This window comes from Semicossyphus pulcher, unplaced genomic scaffold, assembly GCF_022749685.1.
Source record: "Semicossyphus pulcher isolate SPU_LCO1_2020_fin unplaced genomic scaffold, fSemPul1.0.p SCAF_7, whole genome shotgun sequence".
In the NCBI taxonomy this organism is placed as follows: domain Eukaryota; kingdom Metazoa; phylum Chordata; class Actinopteri; order Labriformes; family Labridae; genus Semicossyphus; species Semicossyphus pulcher.
Window position 1 is genome coordinate 9,262,482 of NW_027211748.1, and position 21,751 is coordinate 9,284,232.

General features: G+C 40.5%; 4 protein-coding genes across 4 annotated transcripts; 3 read left to right on the forward strand and 1 right to left on the reverse strand.

Annotated features, from left to right (window-relative positions):
* Nucleotides 1–2,133: 2,133 nt before the first annotated feature.
* On the forward strand, nucleotides 2,134–5,801 carry LOC138612076 (junctional sarcoplasmic reticulum protein 1). Its single transcript, XM_069685383.1, has 7 exons — nucleotides 2,134–2,209; nucleotides 2,801–2,901; nucleotides 4,176–4,204; nucleotides 4,291–4,360; nucleotides 4,467–4,601; nucleotides 4,683–4,777; nucleotides 4,856–5,801. Exons 1-7 carry the CDS (start codon nucleotides 2,202–2,204, stop codon nucleotides 5,237–5,239), a joined length of 822 nt encoding a protein of 273 aa, XP_069541484.1. The 5' UTR covers nucleotides 2,134–2,201; the 3' UTR covers nucleotides 5,240–5,801.
* A 77-nt stretch (nucleotides 5,802–5,878) lies between these two features.
* Nucleotides 5,879–9,131, reverse strand: sf3a2 (splicing factor 3a, subunit 2). The gene is made up of 8 exons (XM_069685242.1): nucleotides 9,089–9,131; nucleotides 8,054–8,343; nucleotides 7,889–7,935; nucleotides 7,561–7,670; nucleotides 7,393–7,442; nucleotides 6,692–6,832; nucleotides 6,548–6,616; nucleotides 5,879–6,442 (listed from the first exon to the last, which is right to left on the reverse strand). Exons 2-8 carry the CDS (start codon nucleotides 8,249–8,251, stop codon nucleotides 6,167–6,169), a joined length of 891 nt encoding a protein of 296 aa, XP_069541343.1. The 5' UTR covers nucleotides 8,252–8,343; nucleotides 9,089–9,131; the 3' UTR covers nucleotides 5,879–6,166.
* A 978-nt stretch (nucleotides 9,132–10,109) lies between these two features.
* plekhj1 (pleckstrin homology domain containing, family J member 1) lies at nucleotides 10,110–13,959 on the forward strand. The gene is made up of 6 exons (XM_069685050.1): nucleotides 10,110–10,479; nucleotides 10,663–10,730; nucleotides 10,879–10,945; nucleotides 11,594–11,684; nucleotides 12,261–12,324; nucleotides 12,685–13,959. Exons 1-6 carry the CDS (start codon nucleotides 10,386–10,388, stop codon nucleotides 12,775–12,777), a joined length of 477 nt encoding a protein of 158 aa, XP_069541151.1. The 5' UTR covers nucleotides 10,110–10,385; the 3' UTR covers nucleotides 12,778–13,959.
* Nucleotides 13,960–14,588: 629 nt separating this feature from the next.
* LOC138611677 (fizzy-related protein homolog) lies at nucleotides 14,589–21,541 on the forward strand. Its single transcript, XM_069684861.1, has 14 exons — nucleotides 14,589–14,737; nucleotides 15,585–15,658; nucleotides 16,131–16,259; nucleotides 16,448–16,511; nucleotides 17,434–17,564; nucleotides 17,663–17,748; nucleotides 17,840–18,023; nucleotides 18,138–18,203; nucleotides 18,308–18,410; nucleotides 18,555–18,739; nucleotides 18,838–19,071; nucleotides 19,546–19,650; nucleotides 19,959–20,051; nucleotides 20,147–21,541. The coding sequence occupies exons 2-14, from the start codon at nucleotides 15,590–15,592 to the stop codon at nucleotides 20,186–20,188; spliced, it is 1,491 nt and encodes a 496-aa protein (XP_069540962.1). The 5' UTR covers nucleotides 14,589–14,737; nucleotides 15,585–15,589; the 3' UTR covers nucleotides 20,189–21,541.
* Nucleotides 21,542–21,751: the final 210 nt, after the last annotated feature.

Consider the following 21,751-nt stretch of genomic DNA (forward strand, 5'->3'; position numbering starts at 1 on the left):
GATCGACAGGCTCAGTGTGGGATTGGAAGAATTAATGTACTGGAATGAGATTTAACTTTTGCCACAGATGATGAACTGAAACTAGTGGTGAAGATGTATCCTCAGGACTAATGAGCTCCAATGAATCAGCGAGGGGAGAGTGTGTGTCTGGTTAATTAAGTCTGCAGATAAGCACATCATAAGCAAGAGTACCTCTTAATGCACACATGACGCCAAGTGTGAGTTCTGTAAACTGGAATATGAGATACTACCGCCCATCATACACACGTTTGTGCATAAAATGCTGCACACTTTGTATCTTAATCAACTTGCTTAGAGAAATTGAAGTTAAATAAAACAAGGGACGTGTTGAGGTCAACTGCAGACTCACTTTTAAATAAGTTATGGGTATTCACATATCATATGGCCTGGAAAAGTGAATCAGAAAGAGCTTTAATGCATTATAAATTGAGTTTCAAGCTTAAAGTGGACCAGTGAACCTAATGAGCATGTCTTTAGACTGTGGGAGGAAGCTGGAGCACCCGGAGGGAATCCATGCATGATGGGGGAGAACATGCAAACTCCACACAGAAAGACCCACTACGTCCAAACAGGGATTCGTACCAGGAACCTTCTAGCTGTGAGGTGACAGCGCTAACCACTGCAGCACCATGCAGTCCCCATTTCTATACATTTCTTTTTTAGTTTAGAGTAAATGTCTTTAGCAAGACTTAGAGTCTAAAGTCATGTTAGCAGCTGTATGAGAATCCTGTACAGATCGTTACAGCTGAGCGTTAAACTAAATGCTAACATCAGCATGCTAACAAGCTCACACTGAAAATGCTAGCAGGGCGAACAGTGCTGATGTTTTGCAGGTATAATGTTTTCCATGTTCACCATTTTATCAGAGTTTAAGCAAACTAATATTTGTTTATTAGAACTCAACATAAAGTGCAGCTTTTGATGGTATTAGGTCATAAACTAAAGTACTGAACAACTTGTAAATTAGCATGAGGATGGCGGTAAATAAACAATTCGAGTATCAGCGTTCTCATAATCATCCTTTAGGGAAAAACAAGTATCTGAGATATTTAACCTTGAACAAAGACATAGACTGCTGAAATTACAATAGAGCAGCATAATATTCTAATTAAATGAGGGTAATGTCTTGTTACTTAGTATTCAAGATCATTTATAATTGACATGACTCAGAGACAGATTTGATGACTCTCTTCACCTTCTCATGTTCAGTCTACTCACAGCAAAGACTACAGAGTCTATGCCCCATTCAAAGTGATCACTGACAGGTAAAGCCATGTTTGATTCAGCTGGGCCGAGTCCCAACAAAGGTATGAGTCATCAACATCACCACAAATCTGTTTACCAACACTTCCTCAGCCTCCCACGTAAAGGTGTCCTGCAAACACCTCACCCTGATGAAACTCGATCATCTTTACATCTGTTTACACGGCTGCTCGTCAGCGGCCTCTGTATCCAGGAAACAGGTGAATATCTGACAGCAGCAACGCACACAGTACAAGAATATCCACTAATCTCATTTAGGTGACAGGACTGCTGCAGAAAGATGCACTTAGGCAACATAAAGACTATGAAAATGAAACGATTGACAAAATGACGGTGTGTTACATGTTTAATAAAGAGGTCAGCTCTATAAAAGGGAATTTGTCTGTTAATCTGGTTGACAGTTAGTCCCTGTGACAGACGTTATTTGGAGAGCAGAGCCTGAAAAGTACAGTGGCGCCCTCTGCTGGTTAGAAACACAAGAGCATCCCTAAGTATGCCCTAATATTTGAATAAAAGTGGTAACGTCTTTATATAAAACACTTTACACAGATTTCTCTTTGTTTTTTTAAATATAGTTTCTAAAAATAGAACATTTCTTTAAGTTTTTATTCATTTATTTGTCGCCTAACTGCTTAAGATCTGTGTGACTGATGAATTATAACGTGTCTCCAGGTTTTAAAGAACTTGGTTCAACCTGTCACCTTCTTCTTCCCCTCCCTCTGGATCTGACAGCTGTACGCCTCATGTTAATGTCGGCCCTGCCTCAGTGAACGCCTCTGACTGACACTTTTTGTTTTTTCCCTCTCTGCCACCTGTGCCCGGCTGTCACAGTTCAGAGTGTGACTCTGCTGTCATCTGTGCACAGGAACAACAGGCTCTGTGACAAAGGCTCCACGACGCTTCCCAGGGGACCCCAAATGTCGAGGCAGGTAGGTCCTTCATTCAACCAGGGGTCAAAGTTTAGGCTTCAGCATCGGAAAGGCTAGCCAGGGGTTTAATGGTAACATCAGCTTTTTGTCTTTTAGTGTATCTATATGCAGAGTGTATCCATCTGTCTCTCCAGTGGTATTGCTTTGTCTATTTTTAGGGCTGCTAGGACATTAGCTCCGTGTAGAAATGTCATGTAAGACATAATGGCCTCGCAGCATTCAGCTTTAAATGTGAAGGTCAAGAAACGGCTTCAATCTCATTCACTAACTGGATAAGTTGACCTTTTGCTTGTATCTTTTTGGGCAGCCAAAATGAATCGCTGCTGAGACAATGGATAACTTCTTTCTATAGAACAAGGTGGAGAACACTGATAAGAACTGTAATGACATTTTAAACCATCGAATCATCTTGTTTCTGTAACAGCTGGCAGGGAACGCATTTCTAAAAATACAAACAATCCATTGGCTGACCTAGCATCTGGTTTATATGCAGAGTTCTGTGTAATATTAACATTTTTTATTCTGCTGAAGCATTATTTTTAAATAAACTCAGATTTGAGTTCATCTTATTCCCTCTCCTCTCTCAGGGAAGGGATGGAAGAGAGCTATGAGACATTTGAAGAGGAGTTAGGGCCACCAAGAGCAGATCCTCCTCCACAGAAGCCTGTTCGACAGATCCGCAGACCAGGTGGCCACACACACACACACACACACACACACACACACACACACACACACACAATCTGTAATGACTGCACATAAAAGCCTTAATCCATTGTACATATATTGTACCGCTCTATAAATACCTGGGAGCAGTAGCACAGGGAGCTGCTGAAATACGACTCCTGGTCAAAGGCAACACAGTGATAATGCAGCTCAGTCGTGCTGACTGGATGGTGGGTGTGATCTGCCTCAATCCTTTCAAACACAAAATCCTCCTTGTAAGACAGAGCTCTAAAAACTGTCGTCCATGTGGGAGAACACACTTTAATTAGGCAGCACTTTAGTATACACTTTAGTTAAATGTGTTCATGCTTTAATTGTCCTTAAAGGAAGAATTATACTGACTTAGGTGACTTTTTATCAAACATTAATATTGGCTAGCTACCTAACATTATCATTAGCTCATAGTTTACCATCAAAACAGTGGCGTTAGCTTCGAAGTGGTTGAATGCTAACATGAGCTGATGTGTAACATTAGCTATTGATTTATCACAGCCCCTTGTCCCATTGTTTTTTGCAATCTATTATCTTTTTCAGTTCTTTGGCAATAAAGAAGCGAGGGGTGATAACGATTAGGTAGATTCCCTATGATTATTATATTGTTGAACTGAAACAAAGCAGGACAACGTTAGAACATTATTTGAGTATCCCACCGTGAGCTAACGTCAGGGGAAATGTCTGCTGCGTGAATCAAAACACCTGCAAAACTAATGAAATTCCCAGGAGTGTCGGCAGTTGGCTACTTTGTGTTACTGCTAGTAAGCAAATGTTAGCATGTTAACAAGCTAAACTAGGATATGTTTAAATCAGTAAGCTAATACCATTGTACTTATTGCCACCATCATCTTTGGTAATTTGTTTGTTCAATATAGATTATTTTATATTTCCTTATGTACTTTATTCTATTAACATTGTTACTCATATTTTTTAATGTTCCTTAAAGTTGTTCATAAATGTAAATGTAAATGTGCTTTGGCAGCACATGTCAAATGCTATGCTAATTGACTCAAAGTACTGATCGCTGTTAGCATCTTGCTAATTACACTGCCTTACAGTAACTAGTGTGCCTGTTGACACTACTATTTGGGTTCAAATAGAGGATAATAAAATTAAGAATGTCTGAATATACTGTTCATCAAATCAATGTGGGTAAATAATTCCAGACTGAGCGCATGGTTGTTTACTGTTTGTGCTGTATATGACACCATCCTTCTGTTAATCTCCATCTGTTTGTTTCAGAAATGTACACGACAAGGAAAGTCAGAGAGGTTAGTCAGAAAACAACCAACATAAACAAATGTGCATTGTATTTACCTGATACATATTTTCTTCTAAGACACATGTTCTCCTATAGGAAATGGCTCCACAGCAACCGAGAGCAGAACCCAAGACATTACCCAGGGAGCCCAGCTTCCCCAGAACGAGTGAGTCATTCTCCTCTTTTCCTCAACCTATGTCGACCTTTAATGTCTGCTTCAAATGCTTACTATTAATAAAACCTTACCCGGCTCTTCCTTTTATTTCCTTCAGCACCCTTACCTAAAGCCTCGTCCATTCAAAACCTGACCCTGATTGACACGCCGTGGGAGAATGTCACCCTCAACCGCTGCCTGTTTGTGGCTATTACCATCCTGGTGCTCACCTCGGGCTTTCAGAGGCTGCATGGCAAGTAAACCAGAAAACGTAGGATCACATATAGAAAAGTAAATGTCTGCTGTGACTGAATGGTCTCTTTTGACCAAACAGAAACTATGCGCGGTCAGGGGACAGCAGAGGAGGAAGAAGTGGAACTGACAGTGAGACGTCCGGGTGCATTACGACACAGAGGACAACCTCCAGAGGTAAAGAGACTCACTTAGTCTATGGATATCTTTACTTGATCTTACTGTCAACTACTTCATGTATTCTACCTCCTCCAGCCTGAGACATCTCTATGGGAAGTCATGTTTTGGTGGCTGCCAGACCTCGATGATGAAGATGATGAGGAAGAAGAGGATGATGATGGAGAAGTTAGAAGAGTAAAGTCTAAGAAAGGAGTGCCAGCACGAACATCAAAGGGTCTCAGAAACAAGCCGCTACCAGACAAAAAACTCATGAAGCGAAGAGAAGGGAAATTAAAGGACAGGAGAGCAAAGAAGGCCAGGGATGAAGAAACCAAAGACAAGAAAGAAAAAGAGGAAACAAAGGAACCTGATGAAGCAGCAGAAGATGGAGACGCAGAGGAAGGAGATGAGGAGATAGTGCCAAAGAAGAGTAAAAAGTCAGCAGAAAAGAAAGAGAAGAAAAAGACTCAAAAAGGATGAGAGGATTTTTCTTTTGTAGCCGACAACAAATCATTTCCCAAACTATTTTTACCTGAGTTGATTTGACAACATTAATCAGAAGTTAATACTGAATTCAATAATAGATTTTGTCTTTTATATACCGGCACTTAAATTCAGAAATAATGTATCCTTCAGGTAAAGTGATCAATCTGTGTCTATGTGCTTTTTGTTGCTCTGATAGACAGATGTGAATTTGTGTTACGGAGCTTTGAGTTTAATTTGCATTTTCATTGCAGTTCCTTTTTTTTCCATCTCTATATGATCATTTTATCACTTTGATTCCCTTTAGTGTGGAAAGTATTACAACATTAAACTAACTGCTTATCAATCACGTCAGCTCAGTTAACTAAGTATTGTGTAGTTAGAATGGACCGGACATGGCAAACTAAAGTTTGAGATTGGGGCAGTTCCTCTGAGAGCTGCTTCAGAGAGCCCAGCTCTTCTCCAGTAAGTTCAAACTTTTATTCTGAGCCAAAATCTTGAGCCTTAATATTTCAGGAACTTGTGTTGCTTTTCTCAGATGCTATGAACCATTCCCACGATAAAGGGATACATCAAGAAATCCTCCAGTGTGTGATGTGTTTGTAAAAACAGGCTCTGTATCTCAAATGTTTCTCTCTACAGAATTTTATTACAAAAACAGCATCTTAAAAGACGAGCTATACTGAGTCATAGCTCCATATCCAGAGTTTGAGCAATTATACAAAACAGTGTGGTCATAAAGAGTGCCCTACACATTTACACAAACCAAAATAATGAAGAATAATCCACTAAATGTGGACTTCATTTTTAGAAATAATCAAACTGAATGTATCTGATATCTACAGGGAGCTGGACATTGTAGACAGACAGATCAGTGTGACTGCACACCATGAAAGCAGGCAGTCCTGATACGTTGGTCAGGGATCAGTTATTGGATATTGTAAGCCCCTCAGGAGGAGGCGGCCGCATCGGCATGGGGGGCATGGGCATCTGAGGGGGCATGTGAGGGGCACCCGGTGCACCAGGTGGGAGAGGGGGGACAGACATCCCTCCTGGTGGGGGAGGGGGCATACTGTCATTTGGTGGACGAGGTCCAACTCCACTCATGAGAGGAGGGGGGCGCTTCACGCCTGCAGGAGGTGCTGGACCGCTGGACTGGGTGATGGCCTTCTCCATTTTGAAGTGGAATTGTAGAAAGAACTGGGAGGAAACAGAACAAAAAAAAGGTTAAACTATATATTTTGTTCTCAAATTAAAAACCCTAAAGGGCTTTGTGGTAACAACAGCAACTCAGCTCATCGTTACCTGTTTGGTTTCTCTGTTCCAGTGGGTCCAGAAGCGGTTTTCTGCTTTGTCAATTTCTCTACTGGGGACCTAAAAGAGCAAAAATGTTTACAGCCAGAACAAAAGTGTTTCAAAGAGCACAGGAGAAGTGCAGCTCTGACTCACCTTAAAAGCAATAGTCTCGTATGGTTCTGCAGCCAAAAGCAGGTACTGCCAGCGACGATCAGGAGGCTCGATGCGCTGCTCATAAGCAGACATGAAACGATGCCTGGGTCCAATTCCTTCAGCAATCTCTGGGTAGTCAATCTGACAACCAGAGAAGAACAACACATAGTTTATAGATTTGTCAGTCAGATCTCTATTTCTAGAAATAATTTTAGTTATGACTGCTGTGGTAAGCTATTTCATAGGTTGAAGCCCAGTATATTGCTGTTTTCTTCATTTGGCCACGAGGACTACATTTCTTCAGTTGCACAGGCAAAATCTCAGGAATGAGACAGATGTAAGTTTAGCTTTAAGCTAATGTTTTAATTTGACAGGCGGCGAAGGATGAAAGCTATAAACATCTGCTCTGCCTTTATATTACAACCTTGCAGATCCTCCTTGAGGAAGAGATGCCAATTAACATACTGCGATTACTGGCTTTGGCAAGTGGCGCTGTATCAGACAGCTGATACCCAGCCTTGGGTGAGGGGGGAATATCTGTTTACAGCTGATCAGCTGTCACTGGAGGGACAAGACTGCTCTCCAAAGACATTAAAAAGTAATGATTTTATCAAACTTGAATACTTTAAAACAACTTCAAGTCTAAGAATCTTTTCATCTCTTTTAAATTTCACAGAAGGATTCCAACCAAACTTACTAACCTGGAAAAGTAGGGACTGTTGTCCGGTCTCTGGGTCCCTCTGTTTGGTGACTATAAAGACAAGAAAGACAGCGACCATACGTAAAGATAAAATAACTTAGTTTTGACAGCACTATCAGCATCAGCTTAATAATGACTGCACTCATAAATAATCTCTCAGTCGGCTTACCTTTGTATCCTGGACGACCAATTTTGACAAACTTCTTGACCTCAACTTTGACTTTGGCTGGAGCTGGCTGAGCAGGAGCTTCTTTTGCTTCCTTGGCTGCTCTCCGTGCTCTGAAACAAACAAAATACATGGTATTTAACGATTTATTAACACACACCACATAATGTGAATTCCATGAAATAGCTAATGATCCACCAAAAGTCACAGATACGTAGCTGACCTGTATTATGATAATTTAATAATTAGATTTCTTAGTAAACACATAATAATCAAACATAAATTCCCAGGCCAATCAAATGCATTGCAGATACACAAGAAGTGGACTTACAAGTTGGTCTGATGCTTCTTTCCCTGTGTGTGAGCCAAGTAGCTGCCCTGTAACAGAAGAAAGCAGTTTGTAGTTTTTCCTTTGAATCAAGATACTCGTAAAACAAGTAATAAAACCAGGTTTACATATCATAATCTTGGAGTGTTTCATTGTTGAGATCCTTACCTCATTGTTATGTAGCGTCAAGCAAAGTTTGCACTCATACGATCCTAAATGATTCTTCATAAAATAGGGGTCTTTGTTGATGTCAATGGTTTCCAGAGCCAGCTGACGTAACCGTTCTCGCCTATCACGGTTACTCTCAGAGGCAGAAGCCACCCCACCGCTCCCCGTCTTCCCCCCAGCTCGATGCTGGAAATCCATCTTGGCAGAGTGATGGGCTCAATAACACAGAAACCCACACGTTTGCCCAGTCAACACTGGACTGATACTCGAAGCAGAACTTTCCTGATTAGCTGAGGAATAAAGCACAAGCCATGAAAAAGGTTATTAGAACAGTACAACACAGTACCATACGTTGAGTGAAACTACCACTTCTAAGTGAATAGTTTACCATTTCGAAACAACTCAACTTTTGCTCTTTTGATAATAAACATAATGCTCAATTAGTACATTATTTAGGTAATATGTTTATGGCGTATGTGGATGTACTCCGTTTGAGGAGTACATAGGGTAAAGTAAGTGCACATTATACCGGATATATTTGTTTTTAAGAACAAGGAAGTTACATTTCTGACAGAAGTACGTACGGGTTGTATTAATTTGTTTTTTAAACTAATAATTCATTGTGACTGATTTGTATTGTGCTAACTGAATTTGCAAGGGATACGACCAACTACTGTGAAGTAAAATGGTAACAAGAAAGCTATTTATCTAAAGCACAGTAAACTTTAAATAAAGACGGAAAATTAATCGAGCTACAATACTATATAAATGCTTCATTTTGAGTACCACGATACCAAAATCAACAGCACTTTGTAGGTATAATGTAACGCTCGCTACCGAAAACGTTATGATGATGCTATTGCTAAGCTATCGTTGTTACCGCTTAGCATGGATTTGAACAAATTTCAAGCATCAAACGAAAAATAAAACATAGCCTAGCCTATTTTATATTACCAGTTTTGAAAACTACACGAGGAAACGCTAACAGCACACAACTTAATATAATAAATTGTTTTCTTTGTCAAAAACACTCACCTAGCCCACAACGTTAAGATCATGCCAACGGAAATGTGTATTGCGCATGCCGAGGTGACTCCTTCTTCTTCGGTTGCAAGCAGTTTCCGGGGCATTACCGCCACCTCCTGGACTGGAGTGAATACACCGGACTTGGTTTATTGACAAAACGGTACAAAATCACACTTTGCCCCAAATGTTAAATAACTGTATTTATCAATAAGACAAAACCCATTTACAACTCTTCTATCCACCCTTATCAATAGCTGCAACCGTGGTAGACTTTATTGTTCCTTGTATAACATCTTTATTAACTCATAACCTCAACACATTTTCCAAAGAAATTATTCAAGCTGAACTATAAACACATTTATAGTCTTCAACTTATACCCATTTGCTTTAAATTCCTTCACATTCCTCTCATTACATATTTATTTATATAGCCTAAACTTTACTCCCAATCGACCTAAAATAAGTCCATCCAATCATGTGGTTACAGCCAAAAAATACAATAAGTACATAACATTCATTTTATATGCTGCAGGCATTCTTCAAGAGCTGCATTCAAAAACGTTTTTATTGAAATTGTTTTGATAGGCATCTACTTAAACTGAACGATCAAACCATCGATTAATTGACAAAATAATCAACAAATTAATACATCATGAACATAATCATAAGCCGATGTTCAGTCCTCTTTAACGTAGTTTTAATACGTTCCATTTCAACCAACTTATAAAGTAGTATTTTTCAGAAAGTAATACATGAGTAATAATAATCTAATATAAAATGTATAATTGTAGTACTTTTATTTTTAAAACTTACAGCACATTGTCCTAAACATTCTTACATATCATGTTTTAAAATGTATGTACGAGTATTTTGCAGAGAGTTTTTAGTACTTTTACTCAAGGAAATTAGCTGAATACTCTTCCACTGTTTCGCGAAACTACGGTGTTCACACTGTTGGCACTATACGCTAAGTTTGTCCCTCAGCAACTACCGTACTATTACCAGCGAGGAGTGTCACTGCCACCGGGAGGAGAGAGTGTGTGTGTCCGCTGTGTGGCATTAAGAAGAAGCACTTCACCGCCGTATTTGCTTGACCGCAGCAGAAATGACTTAACACACTCCGTCACATTTGGAGAATATCAGATAACGACACATCGGCGTTAAATAGACGACACCGTTAGTGCTTCTGGCTCTTGTTATCTCGCTCCGTTAGTATGTTTTCGGTCGTGGGAATGTCTCGGATGTAGCGAAAGTATCCCTGTGAGTGCCTTCAACCTGAGTTTTACTGCGTCAGTGACCGTCAGTGATGCGTTTCAACGAGAAGGAGCTGGTATCTCTGAGCCGCCAGCCCTCAGAGAAAGCAGCCGAATTGGGGATGAGAGGACCCAAGAAAGGAGACGGTAACACGGTTTATTAAACAGCGACTCAGCTCTTATCACACCTACTTCCGTTTCGTGTTATCTGGGCAGCAGCAGCTAATGTTAGGATCAGCGACCATCAGATATACTGTGGTGACAACTGTACTGCGCTGTCTGTGTTGTGTTGTGACGTTTCATCTCTCTTCCCTTTTTGTTATCATACAGTAGTGAAAAGGAGGCTGGTGAAACTGGTTGTTAACTTCCTCTTTTATTTCCGGACTGATGAGGAGGAGGTCAGTTAAATCAATATTTGAACACCTGCATCGTGGCAATATTCTCTCTGTTGTATTACCTGTACTGCATTGTAAAGTGAAACTACTTCTTTACTTCTGCACAAGTACGTGCTAAATCAAATTAAAACATTATTTATGTATTTTTCAGCCGGTTGGAGCTCTGCTGCTGGAACAGTGTCGGGTGGAAAAGGAGGACAGCCAGACCTTCTCGATTGGTGAGCTGTAGTTGCTTTCTCCATTACACATGATGACTAACCTGCTGACTAGTTTGAAATCGGTTTGTACATATGTCACTGAACAACAGTAGTGATGTGTATGTCCATTACTCATGACTTTAATCTATATTAGAGTCCCTCTGTTATGTGATTTTGAGAGGGAAACAATGACAGATAACCGATATTACGACCAATATAGTGAATTTTTGTACCTTTTCCTTTGTAGATTGTCAATTATTATTAAACAGGTATGACTGTACAAATGTACTGAGCAAAAATAACTGAATTAAAGAGTATTTAACAGTATTAGCCCATACAGTGTTAACCAATTCTATTGCGGACATTTGTGGGATCAGCTTTGATGCTCTCATACGTGATGCTGAAAGCGCTGAGAGCATTGTAAACTATGGAGTCATGCTTTGCTGGACAAATTAAAGGATGGCACCAATCCTTCTAATCACCCAGTGTTTCTGCATGTTATGTTGTTTTAATAGACGCATATTGAAAAACGTATGTTTCAGTACCGATATGTCTATGATAGGCCGATATCTGCTGGTAATATTGGTAAGCTGAAATATCAGTCAGGTTGTTTTTTTTAAATATATGAGAATTATATTTATCTAGGAAACTATTTGTTTCTCTTTGTAGCCTTTCTGGATGAAGCAGAGAGGAAGTACCTGTTTGAGTGCGACTCAGAGGAGCAGTGCGGGGAGTGGATAGACTCCATCATCAAAGCCAGGTCGGACTCACTTTTTTTTCCTCACTTACATTTTACTGTTAAATTGACAGTCAGATAATTTATTGAAATTTGCTAAATCAGTCATTGCAGTCAATTATTAAGTAAAATACCACAAAGGTCTTGTTTAAATGTCATTATAAGCTTTATACTCTGAGTTCTATTGCTGAGGGAAACACAGTGCAGTTTACGTCGCAGTTTGTGTCCTCTCCAACTGAATATGGTCATAGACTTGCTGATACACATTGCTCCGGTGTTGGTTGTGGCTTTCACACGTCTAAATATGCAGTGAGATGTTATTTGTGCGCTGTGGTCACTTCAGCGTGCGCGATTCTCCAGTAATCATTCTCATGAGTTAACCAACAAAAATGAAGAGTAGCTGTTTGCAGAGACACAATGCAGATAGAGTGACTGTGTTGAACAGTTGTCAGCAACGACTTGGTTTATAGGGCGCACTGACCTGAAACAAGTTATGTACTGAACTCAAAAACAGTTCATTACAATGATGTTACAAGCTTAGTGGCAGCCCAAATCTTTGTTATTAATTGTCTAATTAATTTATCATTCCATCTCTTACAGTTACGAGTTCATGAGGAAGAACCTGATATTCTATAGGACTGAAATCCACAGGCTCACTGGCAAGGTAAGACCCCTCACAGCAGCATGCTGACACGATTAATGCAACACAGACGGTGCTTCTATCCAACATACTGAGAAGAATTTAAGTGTGAAGTGTGTGCAATGCAATCCAACAATATGTGCTGAAGATAAATGGGTAGATAAATAGATTCAGATTTGGTAGTTTTAGTTTAGATTTTCTTTAGAAGTGCCAAGAATCTCAAGCAATATGTCTTTAATGTGCTGAAAATCTGAGAGAAATATTTATTACACCTTTAGGGGTTAAATATTTTATGTTTGATTCTGTTTGAACAACAGGCTATTTGCCCTGCACAGCTTTTGTTTATTTACTGTCTTTCTCACTCATCATGTGCTTCCTGTGCAGGACCCCTTGGAGCAGTACGGTATATCAGACGAAACTCGCTTCCAGGTCAGCAACGGCCTGCAGCTGATGCCTAAGGATACCTCCTCCCTGTAAACCTGCACCCTCTGTCCACATGTTCTTCATTTTCTTTTTAGTTCACCCTGCCATTCCAACATTCACTTCTCACTGGTTTCAAAACTATGGCATCAGCAAAAGCACTCTAGCTATTTTAGATTTTCATTGATCTGAATGTATTTAGTTTGGCTCCTGACTCACGGAGAGGATTTAGTGCAGATGTTGGAGCAGAGTATCTGAGGCCTGAAAAAGGGAGAACTCTAAATATTTCTTTTAAGACATTGTCAATCCTTACAGGTTACAGATGTTTTAGTTCATGGGATTTTATTTGTATAATTTTCAGACTTTGCCTTAGTTAATATTGTCTGTATAAAGCATGTTTATTCTGTCTTTTCTACTGGACATACTGAACTCTCAGACCATGTGACTTTTAGAGCCTCTGAGTGTAATGATGCTGTCAAACTGGAGCTGTGACTTTCTTTGAGGACTTTTAGGAATATGAACACTGTTGTTTAACAAGATCCAAGACATATGAATATGGTGTCAAACAATATTCATCAAGTGAATATACACTGTCTATAGAAGCTTATGATTACTAGATACCTTGCCCTATTTCAAAAACCTTAGGCCTTAGTTAACCGTAGTAGACCTTAGTTTTTAAATGCATGGGCCCTTTGATCTGCTGAGTTGAGCCACTCATTTGACTCCATTTTTGCTTTTGAGAAATAATTTTCAGCAATCCCAATTAAGCCCATTTGGACTGTAAAACTATATTTTTGCACATCGCTTGTCATTACGGGGTGAATTTTTTTAAACAAGAATTTCAATAATTGACTTGAATCTACTGTACCTTTTCTGTGGCACTTTTAATCAGATTCCTTCAGCTAAGCTGTTGGACCATGTCAGGACAACTGGCTCGTGACACGACTCTTATTTTTTGAATATCACACAAACATGTTTGTCGGTGTAGCTTCAACACAGTTGCAGCTAATGTTGAGGTGACATTTTTGCCCTCAACAACATTTCCTATGTGGCATTGCTGTATCCTGCAAATTGGTCAAATGTGTATTTCATTTATTTGCAGTCAGGAGTCGACCCAAAAATCATGTCATTGAATGTGTCTTCATTTTAAACTTTTGCACATAAAATTTGTTTAGACTGTTTTTACCTCATGTTAGATCATATTTGTTTCACTGGCTACTCTTTTACTTTACTAATAAAGCCATTTCAAAGATACTTTAAATCATGCTGTGCATCATTTTAATAACTAGAATGGAATTGATAACACCAAAATATTATACTTAAAATGTGTGCATTAAATCATTATTAGCTCATTAATAGTGTTCAGCAGATGGCAGTGATGCAGCAACTTGTGTCTATCACATAGCCTACAACAGATTGCTGTTAGATTGATATTTCAGTGGCAGACTCAGGCTGTCTGAGGGGCAGGTGTGATTAAAAAGGCTCCAGCTATATGCAGTGGGGCTCCTATGCTCAGAAAGCCTTGATGCATTTATGGGGGAACACTTTTCTAGATGATAATGATAATTAATGACATTTAAAAAAAGAAGAAGATGTTTTTACTTAAAATTAGCTAAGTTTTTATTTGTCATTCTTTTTTGTTACCTCCCGAGATGTTGTTTCCTGTGGTAGGTGTCAAAACTGGTGTCCCTGCATGTTAATCACGTGTGTTTCACATGATTTATCCTCAGTAAACGCATTGTGCTGAAGATGTGGGGGGCAGTAAACCGATAAGAGGCATTGTGACTGTGACACGTTCCTTAGCAACGCAGAATGTGTGATTCAAAAACAGTGACGTCACAACCTTCCCGTGATGCTTAGCGAACCCAAATTGAACGCTCGGCAAAAGAAAACATTTGTATTTTGCATGCTCTGTTTTTTGGAGTTAAACGTCTAAAACAAGAAATTTCAACTGAAACTGACACCGCGAAGACGAATACTTCAACGGGGCATAACGGGAAGAGGTTATCTGGGCACGGTAGGCATTAATAGTGATGTAGATTGGAACAAACAATATTGCTAATCTATTAGCCGGCTAGCTAGCGTATTCGACGGTAGGTCAGCCAGCTGAGCTAACGTTAGCATTAGCCAACCTTTTATATGCTAGGTGATTAGATGAGATGAGTTATTTGGTTATAGTATCATTTTAATGTTACGAATGCAGATGAGCCGTAATCACCACTTTGGGTTTTATTTGTTTCCTGAAAGCAGCAAGCTAAGTCCTTCAGTTAGAGTAGTTTTGCAGTTATAGGTTGCTTGTTTTCACGAATGTAATTGTGTTGTTAGCAGGAGAATGAACTCACACACAGCTGATCATGTACACTGTAACTAATGTCATTGTCATTTACGAACAGATTTGCCCCATGTTACCGAATATAGTTTAGTTGGGATTTAAACTAAGGCTCTCGAGTTTAGCCATTGTGCGGTGGACGTTTTCTATGCCTTGAACATGAATAGAGAATTTATTTGCTTAATGTCCTCAAGAGCATCTATGATGACAGTTTCTTCACAGGATCGTATCTGGGAATGCCTCCTGAAGGAGACTGTAGTTTTGAGAGTTCAGAATTGTTAAGAGTTATTTACCATTGCACCTATTGATTAGTCTGCTGATCATTTGTTTATGAGCTAAGTAGGCGTAGACGTCAGGAAGTAAAGTACAGTAGTTTAATTTATTTTCAACGTGTCAGACAGATTACTACTGAACAATTGCTAAATTACAGAAAGTCAACAAGTCATAACAATTACAGGACCACTGTCTTTTCACTAAACAACACTCATTGAACTGTGGTATGATTTTGTTTTGATCAGTCTTGTCTTGTTTTCAGGCATCATGGATCAGGATTATGAGTGCAGGCTGCTCCGGCAGATCAACATCCAAAATGAGAACGCAAGTCCTATAGTAAGGAAATATGGCAACACATATTTATTTGTCCAATTATTTCTTTGTCTTTGTACTATAAATGGGTTGAGCTAGCAAAGATCTTATAGTTACTACAGTATAACTTCAGTCATTATCTTGATGATACCATGATGGTAGCCTCTCCCAAAGAGGACTGTTAACCTTGCAAAGGACTTACAATGGGCGGAGAGGGTGTTGCTCTCTCAATGTGTTGGAAGAATTAACGGTTTAACAGGCCGGTCTCTCTCATCTGACAGTGTCATGAGTGTTGAGTGATAACAAGACCTTGCCAGCCAAAAGACTGGGTTTTGTGAATGTAGCCTCCTGTTATTAACACCTCAACAAATGCACCATCTGCCTCATAATTTATCATCCTGTTGGGTTGTAAAGACTTTTCAGATCCCTCTCTCCAGGGCCTGTTTGTGTTTGGCCTCCAGTCAGAAAATGCTCTCTCGTCTTCTCTCTTGTGTAGAAAGCTGTAGGGGCGGCGCGAGCTCTGACACCCACCAGCTCCCCCCTGTCGTCCCCCAGTAAGCACGGTGATCGCTTTATTCCCTCCCGGGCCGGAGCCAACTGGAGTGTCAACTTCCACCGCATCAATGTGAGTCTGCTGCTGTACAAGGACTTGACTGTCTTTCCTATCAAAAGCACAGTGTTCTCACAATCAAGATCTAAATGTGGATTGTGGTTTATTAGGAAACGTGTTATTGATTTGCATTGTTCTTTTATTGTCTACAGTTCAGGAATTGTTTGACAATGATCATTTATTTGTATCGTTTTCTTGCACAGGAAATTGAAAAGTCGCACAATCAAAATAGAAAAACCAAAGACGGAACAACAGACAGCAACAAAGGTAACCACCTTTTAAACCAAGAGGAAAGAATCGGGACAAATAACAATATATTGTGAAACAGTATCTTGTTATATAGATATGTACATTACTATTTAGCGACATACAAATAAAGCACAGATTTTTTTTGTCAATCAACTAATTGATTCATTGTTGCAGCTCTCGTTATTTTACACTAGTCCCAACATCGTGAGTCGTTAAGTTCTGATCCAGAGGCAAACATTTCAACTATTCTTCCTGGCAGAGAAGCCTTTGGTCGTTAAGGGCCTGTGTCCACTAACAGCGTTTTTTGCACTGGCAGCTCCCACAACCTCAATTTCAGAACGCTTCGCATTGGCACTTAGTGTTGCTAGGTTAGAAATGTTGCCACACGGCACTTCCACTTCCCTTGGTAGTGACTGTTAAGTCTGTTTTAAATTGCTCTGTATGCTTAATATTTGCTATTCTTCAAGAAAATGTACAAAGCCAGTGAAAAAATGGCGTTAGTGGACACAGGACCTAAATGGTTGCTTGACATTTAAACGGTGGCATATGTGTATTTGTGGCTGCGGGCTTGGAATTTCAGACTGAAACCAATATTACTATATAAATGTTTAAGAAATACGACAGCGATTGTTATCCTCGATCATCCCCAAATATTCAGATTATTTTCTGTACTAGCTGTACATTTAGTTTGACTTTTTCAGGTCATTTTCGCAGGTATCTCTCCGCTCTGGTCAAACAAAATAATTTGACCTTCTCTTGTTTACTGAGCCTCGACAGGCCCGTGGAAACTGGAAGACTAAGCAAAGTTCAGTGTAAAATTCACCCTAATCTTTGGAGATGTGAGGGAGAGCTAAGAAATTTCAGAGCGGGCACAGTGTTTGAATTTAATTATTACGACAGCCTGGTTTGATTTCCCCTCTGTCTCTCCCTCTGCCTTTAGCGGACGGTCTGGCTTACTCGGCTCTGCTGAAGAACGAGCTACTGGGAGCCGGCATCGAGAAAGTCCAGGACCCCCAGTCAGAGGACCGCCGTCTGCAGCCGTCTACCCCTGCCAAGAGGAGCCTTTTTAGTGTAAATACCGTTCCTTATTAAAATGGCTGTTCCTTTGAAAGTTACTAGTTTCATTGGTAGTTTTTTCCTGCAACTAATCATCCGTTTGTGTTTTGTAGTATTCTGTAAGTACGAAGAGAGCTCTGCCAGAAGAGGACGGAAACACAGTCTCTCCATATTCTCTATCACCTGTCAGTAGCAACAGGTAATAGACTCTCCTGGTCATTCCTTTAATGTTTTCTGCGCCATTTGTGTAGAAGCATTTCTTACTAAATTGTGTTCTCTTCGCTCTGCAGCCAGAAACTGCTGCGGTCACCTAGGAAACCTACACGCAAAATATCCAAAATTCCCTTTAAAGTTCTGGACGCTCCAGAGCTGCAGGATGACTTCTACCTCAACCTGGTGGACTGGTCCTCTCTGAACGTGCTCAGTGTTGGACTGGGGACCTGCGTCTACCTGTGGAGTGCCTGCACCAGCCAGGTGTGTGTGACAAGTTGTTCCTGGTCGTGTATCATACATTTACATGGAATGGAAATGAGCTGCCTCTTGGTTGTTTATGTTAAACTGTATTTTTCTTTGTCTCCGTCTTTTTAGGTGACCCGTCTCTGTGACCTTTCTGTGGAAGGAGATTCTGTAACATCGGTGGGCTGGTCAGAGAGGGTGGGTTTCCCTGTCTTCTTTTATCATCTTTTTATATTGTTACATTAAAAAAACATCCAGTATCCTACAACAGTCTGATTGTTAAAGGTGCTGTTTGTGTTCAGGGTAACCTGGTGGCGGTGGGGACTCATAAAGGCTATGTACAGATCTGGGATGCAGCAGCAGGGAAGAAGCTCTCTGTACTAGAAGGACACACAGCCAGAGTGGGTGAGTTGAAAGGCTGGAGGGATGCAGGAGACATATTACAACCTTCTTTCATTTTTCACAATGTTTTTTTTTTTTATCAGCATCTCTCATTCATGAGCGATGAATCATCATCTCTTCAATCTGCCTTGCTTTCTCTTTCGGTAGGTGCGTTGGCCTGGAATGCAGACCAGCTGTCGTCTGGGAGCCGCGATCGGGTGATCCTGCAGCGCGACATCAGAGCCCCGCCTCTCCAGTCGGAGCGCCGTCTCCAAGGACACAGACAGGAAGTGTGCGGCCTCAAGTGGAGCACAGACCATCAGCTGCTGGCCTCAGGGGGGAATGATAACAAGGTATGGGTACAGAGAATCTCACCTGCTTGTCTGTGAGCTGCACGTTAGTGTCGGGTCCTGATTTCTCTTCCTCTCTGCTTTCAATCTGATGTGTGCAGTTACTGGTGTGGAACCACTCGAGCGTGCTCCCGGTGCAGCAGTACACAGAGCACCTCGCTGCAGTGAAGGCCATCGCCTGGTCTCCACACCAGCACGGCCTGCTGGCCTCTGGAGGCGGCACTGCCGACCGCTGCATCCGCTTCTGGAACACTCTGACGGGGCAGCCTTTACAGTGCACTGACACCGGCTCTCAGGTGTGCAACCTGGCCTGGTCCAAGCACACCAACGAACTGGTGAGTCACCTGAAGGCTTTATGTGGATAGTGCTGGTGTTTTATAGAACACATTGTTCTGTATTTAATATGCAGGTGAATGTGTAACACTGTAGTTTACTATCAACTGTGATTTGCATCTGGTTTGCTGCTGTGCACAGCATCGTAATAGTTGTGTTGTCATAGTTAAGTTGCTATTTAGACAGTGTAGGAACCCTGAACAGCTGTGTCGTTGACTCTCATGATGCCAAACAAAACACAAAGAGTAAATAACACAGTTTTAGTGTGTGAAGGCTTAATATTTCACTTTTGACTTAAATGTGTTTACCTCTGTTCCTTTATATGAGCTCAGCTACATAAACACATCCCTCTGCACGGCTGCAGAATGAACTGTTATAGACTTTCTTTGACAGTACACAGACACCGTGTCACACACGAACAATGCTCCTCTTTGATCTGAAGTATTTATATTAAACACTGTTTGTTCTTTCTGCAGGTCAGCACACACGGTTATTCCCAGAACCAGATCCTGGTGTGGAAGTATCCCTCTCTCACTCAAGTGGCCAAACTAACAGGACATTCCTACAGAGTTCTCTACCTGGTGAGTATATACTGTCTGTATTAATGTGTGTTTGTTACAACAGCAAACTAAGACTGAAGAAAACACAGTCAGAATACTTCTTGCAAAATACAAATAAAACAAAAACTAATTAATCTTTAATTATATGTTCCAGTTAGGAACATTTCTGGATGTCTTCTGAAGTGCTGCTCTGTAGAGCAAATTATTAAACATCCCCCACACTGCAAGGACACTAAAACAAAGAACTCCCACTCTTGCTTGTCCCTGATCTCTCAGATTACTGTGATAATTTGGTATTTTTCAGTGTGTAATAATGATTTTATGTGTAGGCCATGTCCCCTGATGGAGAGGCCATAGTTACAGGAGCTGGAGATGAAACGCTTCGCTTCTGGAACGTCTTCAGCAAAATGAGATCCACTAAGGTATTTACTCCGTATCTCTGCTGTTGTGTGTCCCTTCCAGCTGTTACATGTTTTCATCTGTTAGTAATCGTTTTCCATCTCCGTCCCTCTTTTAGGAGTCGGTGTCGGTGCTGAACCTCTTCACCAGGATCCGGTAGTAAGCGCACCTCTGTGCTACGAGGGAACAACGGCGGGAAGGGATTTTATCTTTGCATGTATCGAGCTGTAAGCGGCCCCTTCTTTGAGTATTCCCCTCAGTAGTCTACAGAGGGCCCCGCAATCGCCCTGAGTTATTAAGCCGAGTTGTAGCTGGAGGTGGGAGGGAGCTGGGGAGGTGCACAGCATGAGTGTCGAGAGCAGAGGAGATGCACACAAACATAGAGTATTCACCTCCTCCTGAAAGATGGAGCCTCCTCCAGCGGACCAGTCCTCTCTAATGACAAGGAGAATATCAGGAGGCGTTTCCTCCCCTGTGTGATTATGTTTTGTTTACAGACTGGCGTCGTGCTCACCTGCCAAATATTAAGTTTGTCCTTTTGATTGTCTGTTTAATTTATTTCTGTTTTATTATTTTTTAACATATATTCTTACCTGTGTGTTTGTTCTGAAGACCGGTGGGTTTGCTTTTGTGTGTAACTGAGGCTTTGGTCGTGTCTGTGGCGCGTGTTTGGCTTTCTGCAGAAAAATACAAACTAATCTTTTCATTAGACAATAATGTTTCATGTACACTGATTTACAGGTTACATCATCCCGTGTGCTGTTTTCAAGTGTTTAACAAGGATCGGACGAATGGGGCTGGTCTCTTTTTTTTTTTTTTTTAAACCTGACATTATCTTCACTTTGGTGTGAAGATTTTAAGCAGTGTTGGCTCATTGTTTCATCATCTCACAGGAACAATCTTGTATTAGCACACGGCACATCTTGGAAGATTATAACCATTAGAACGATTGCTCAGAAAATATTTCTTTTATTGATCTTTCCTCGACTTTCTTAAGGGACCGTTAAAATGAAAACATTTGGTTTAGCAGCGTATTTTGTAACAGCAACTAAAGCAAAAACATTTGGGATTTAAATGAGTGAAATGTGATTCTGTGCAGAGCTCCTGCTTTGTGCTGTGTCGGCTAACGTATTCACGCTCGGGGGCACTTCTCTTTCGCTTCTTTCAGACCGTTTCTGTGTTGAGCCGTCGTGCCAGTGTACTTTTCTAATATGAAAAAACAGATCCTGTATCATCTGGAAAATTTTCTCCCAAATTTGTTTCATTTTCCTTTTGAGTGATTGAGTCAACGAGCCTCGCCCATTCAAGTGACTGCTATTTATTTGTGTTGTGTACAAAGGTTCTTGTACAGAGATGGCATGTTTGTTTATTATGAGGGAAGCTGATGGGCGGTTTCACTGCCGGATCTACGAACATTTCTTTTAATGCCACTTCAAAATCAAGACAATGCTGCCAACTTGAATTACAGGAAGAATGTTAAAAAGAAAAATATTTCTGTACTGAGAAATAATCAACAATTAAACAAACATATCTTGTAACTTTATGTCGTCACTGTTTCATTGTTCAATAACTTGAGTGTGGATAGTGTTTTATATCAGTGTTTAACATTTCTTCCTAGCCTGCCTCTTAATCTACATTATAATTATTGCCTTTGCATGAAGCGATGAAGTCACGTGACCTTCGTTGTCATGGTAAAAATAATAAACAAGGTTAATTTAGTGCG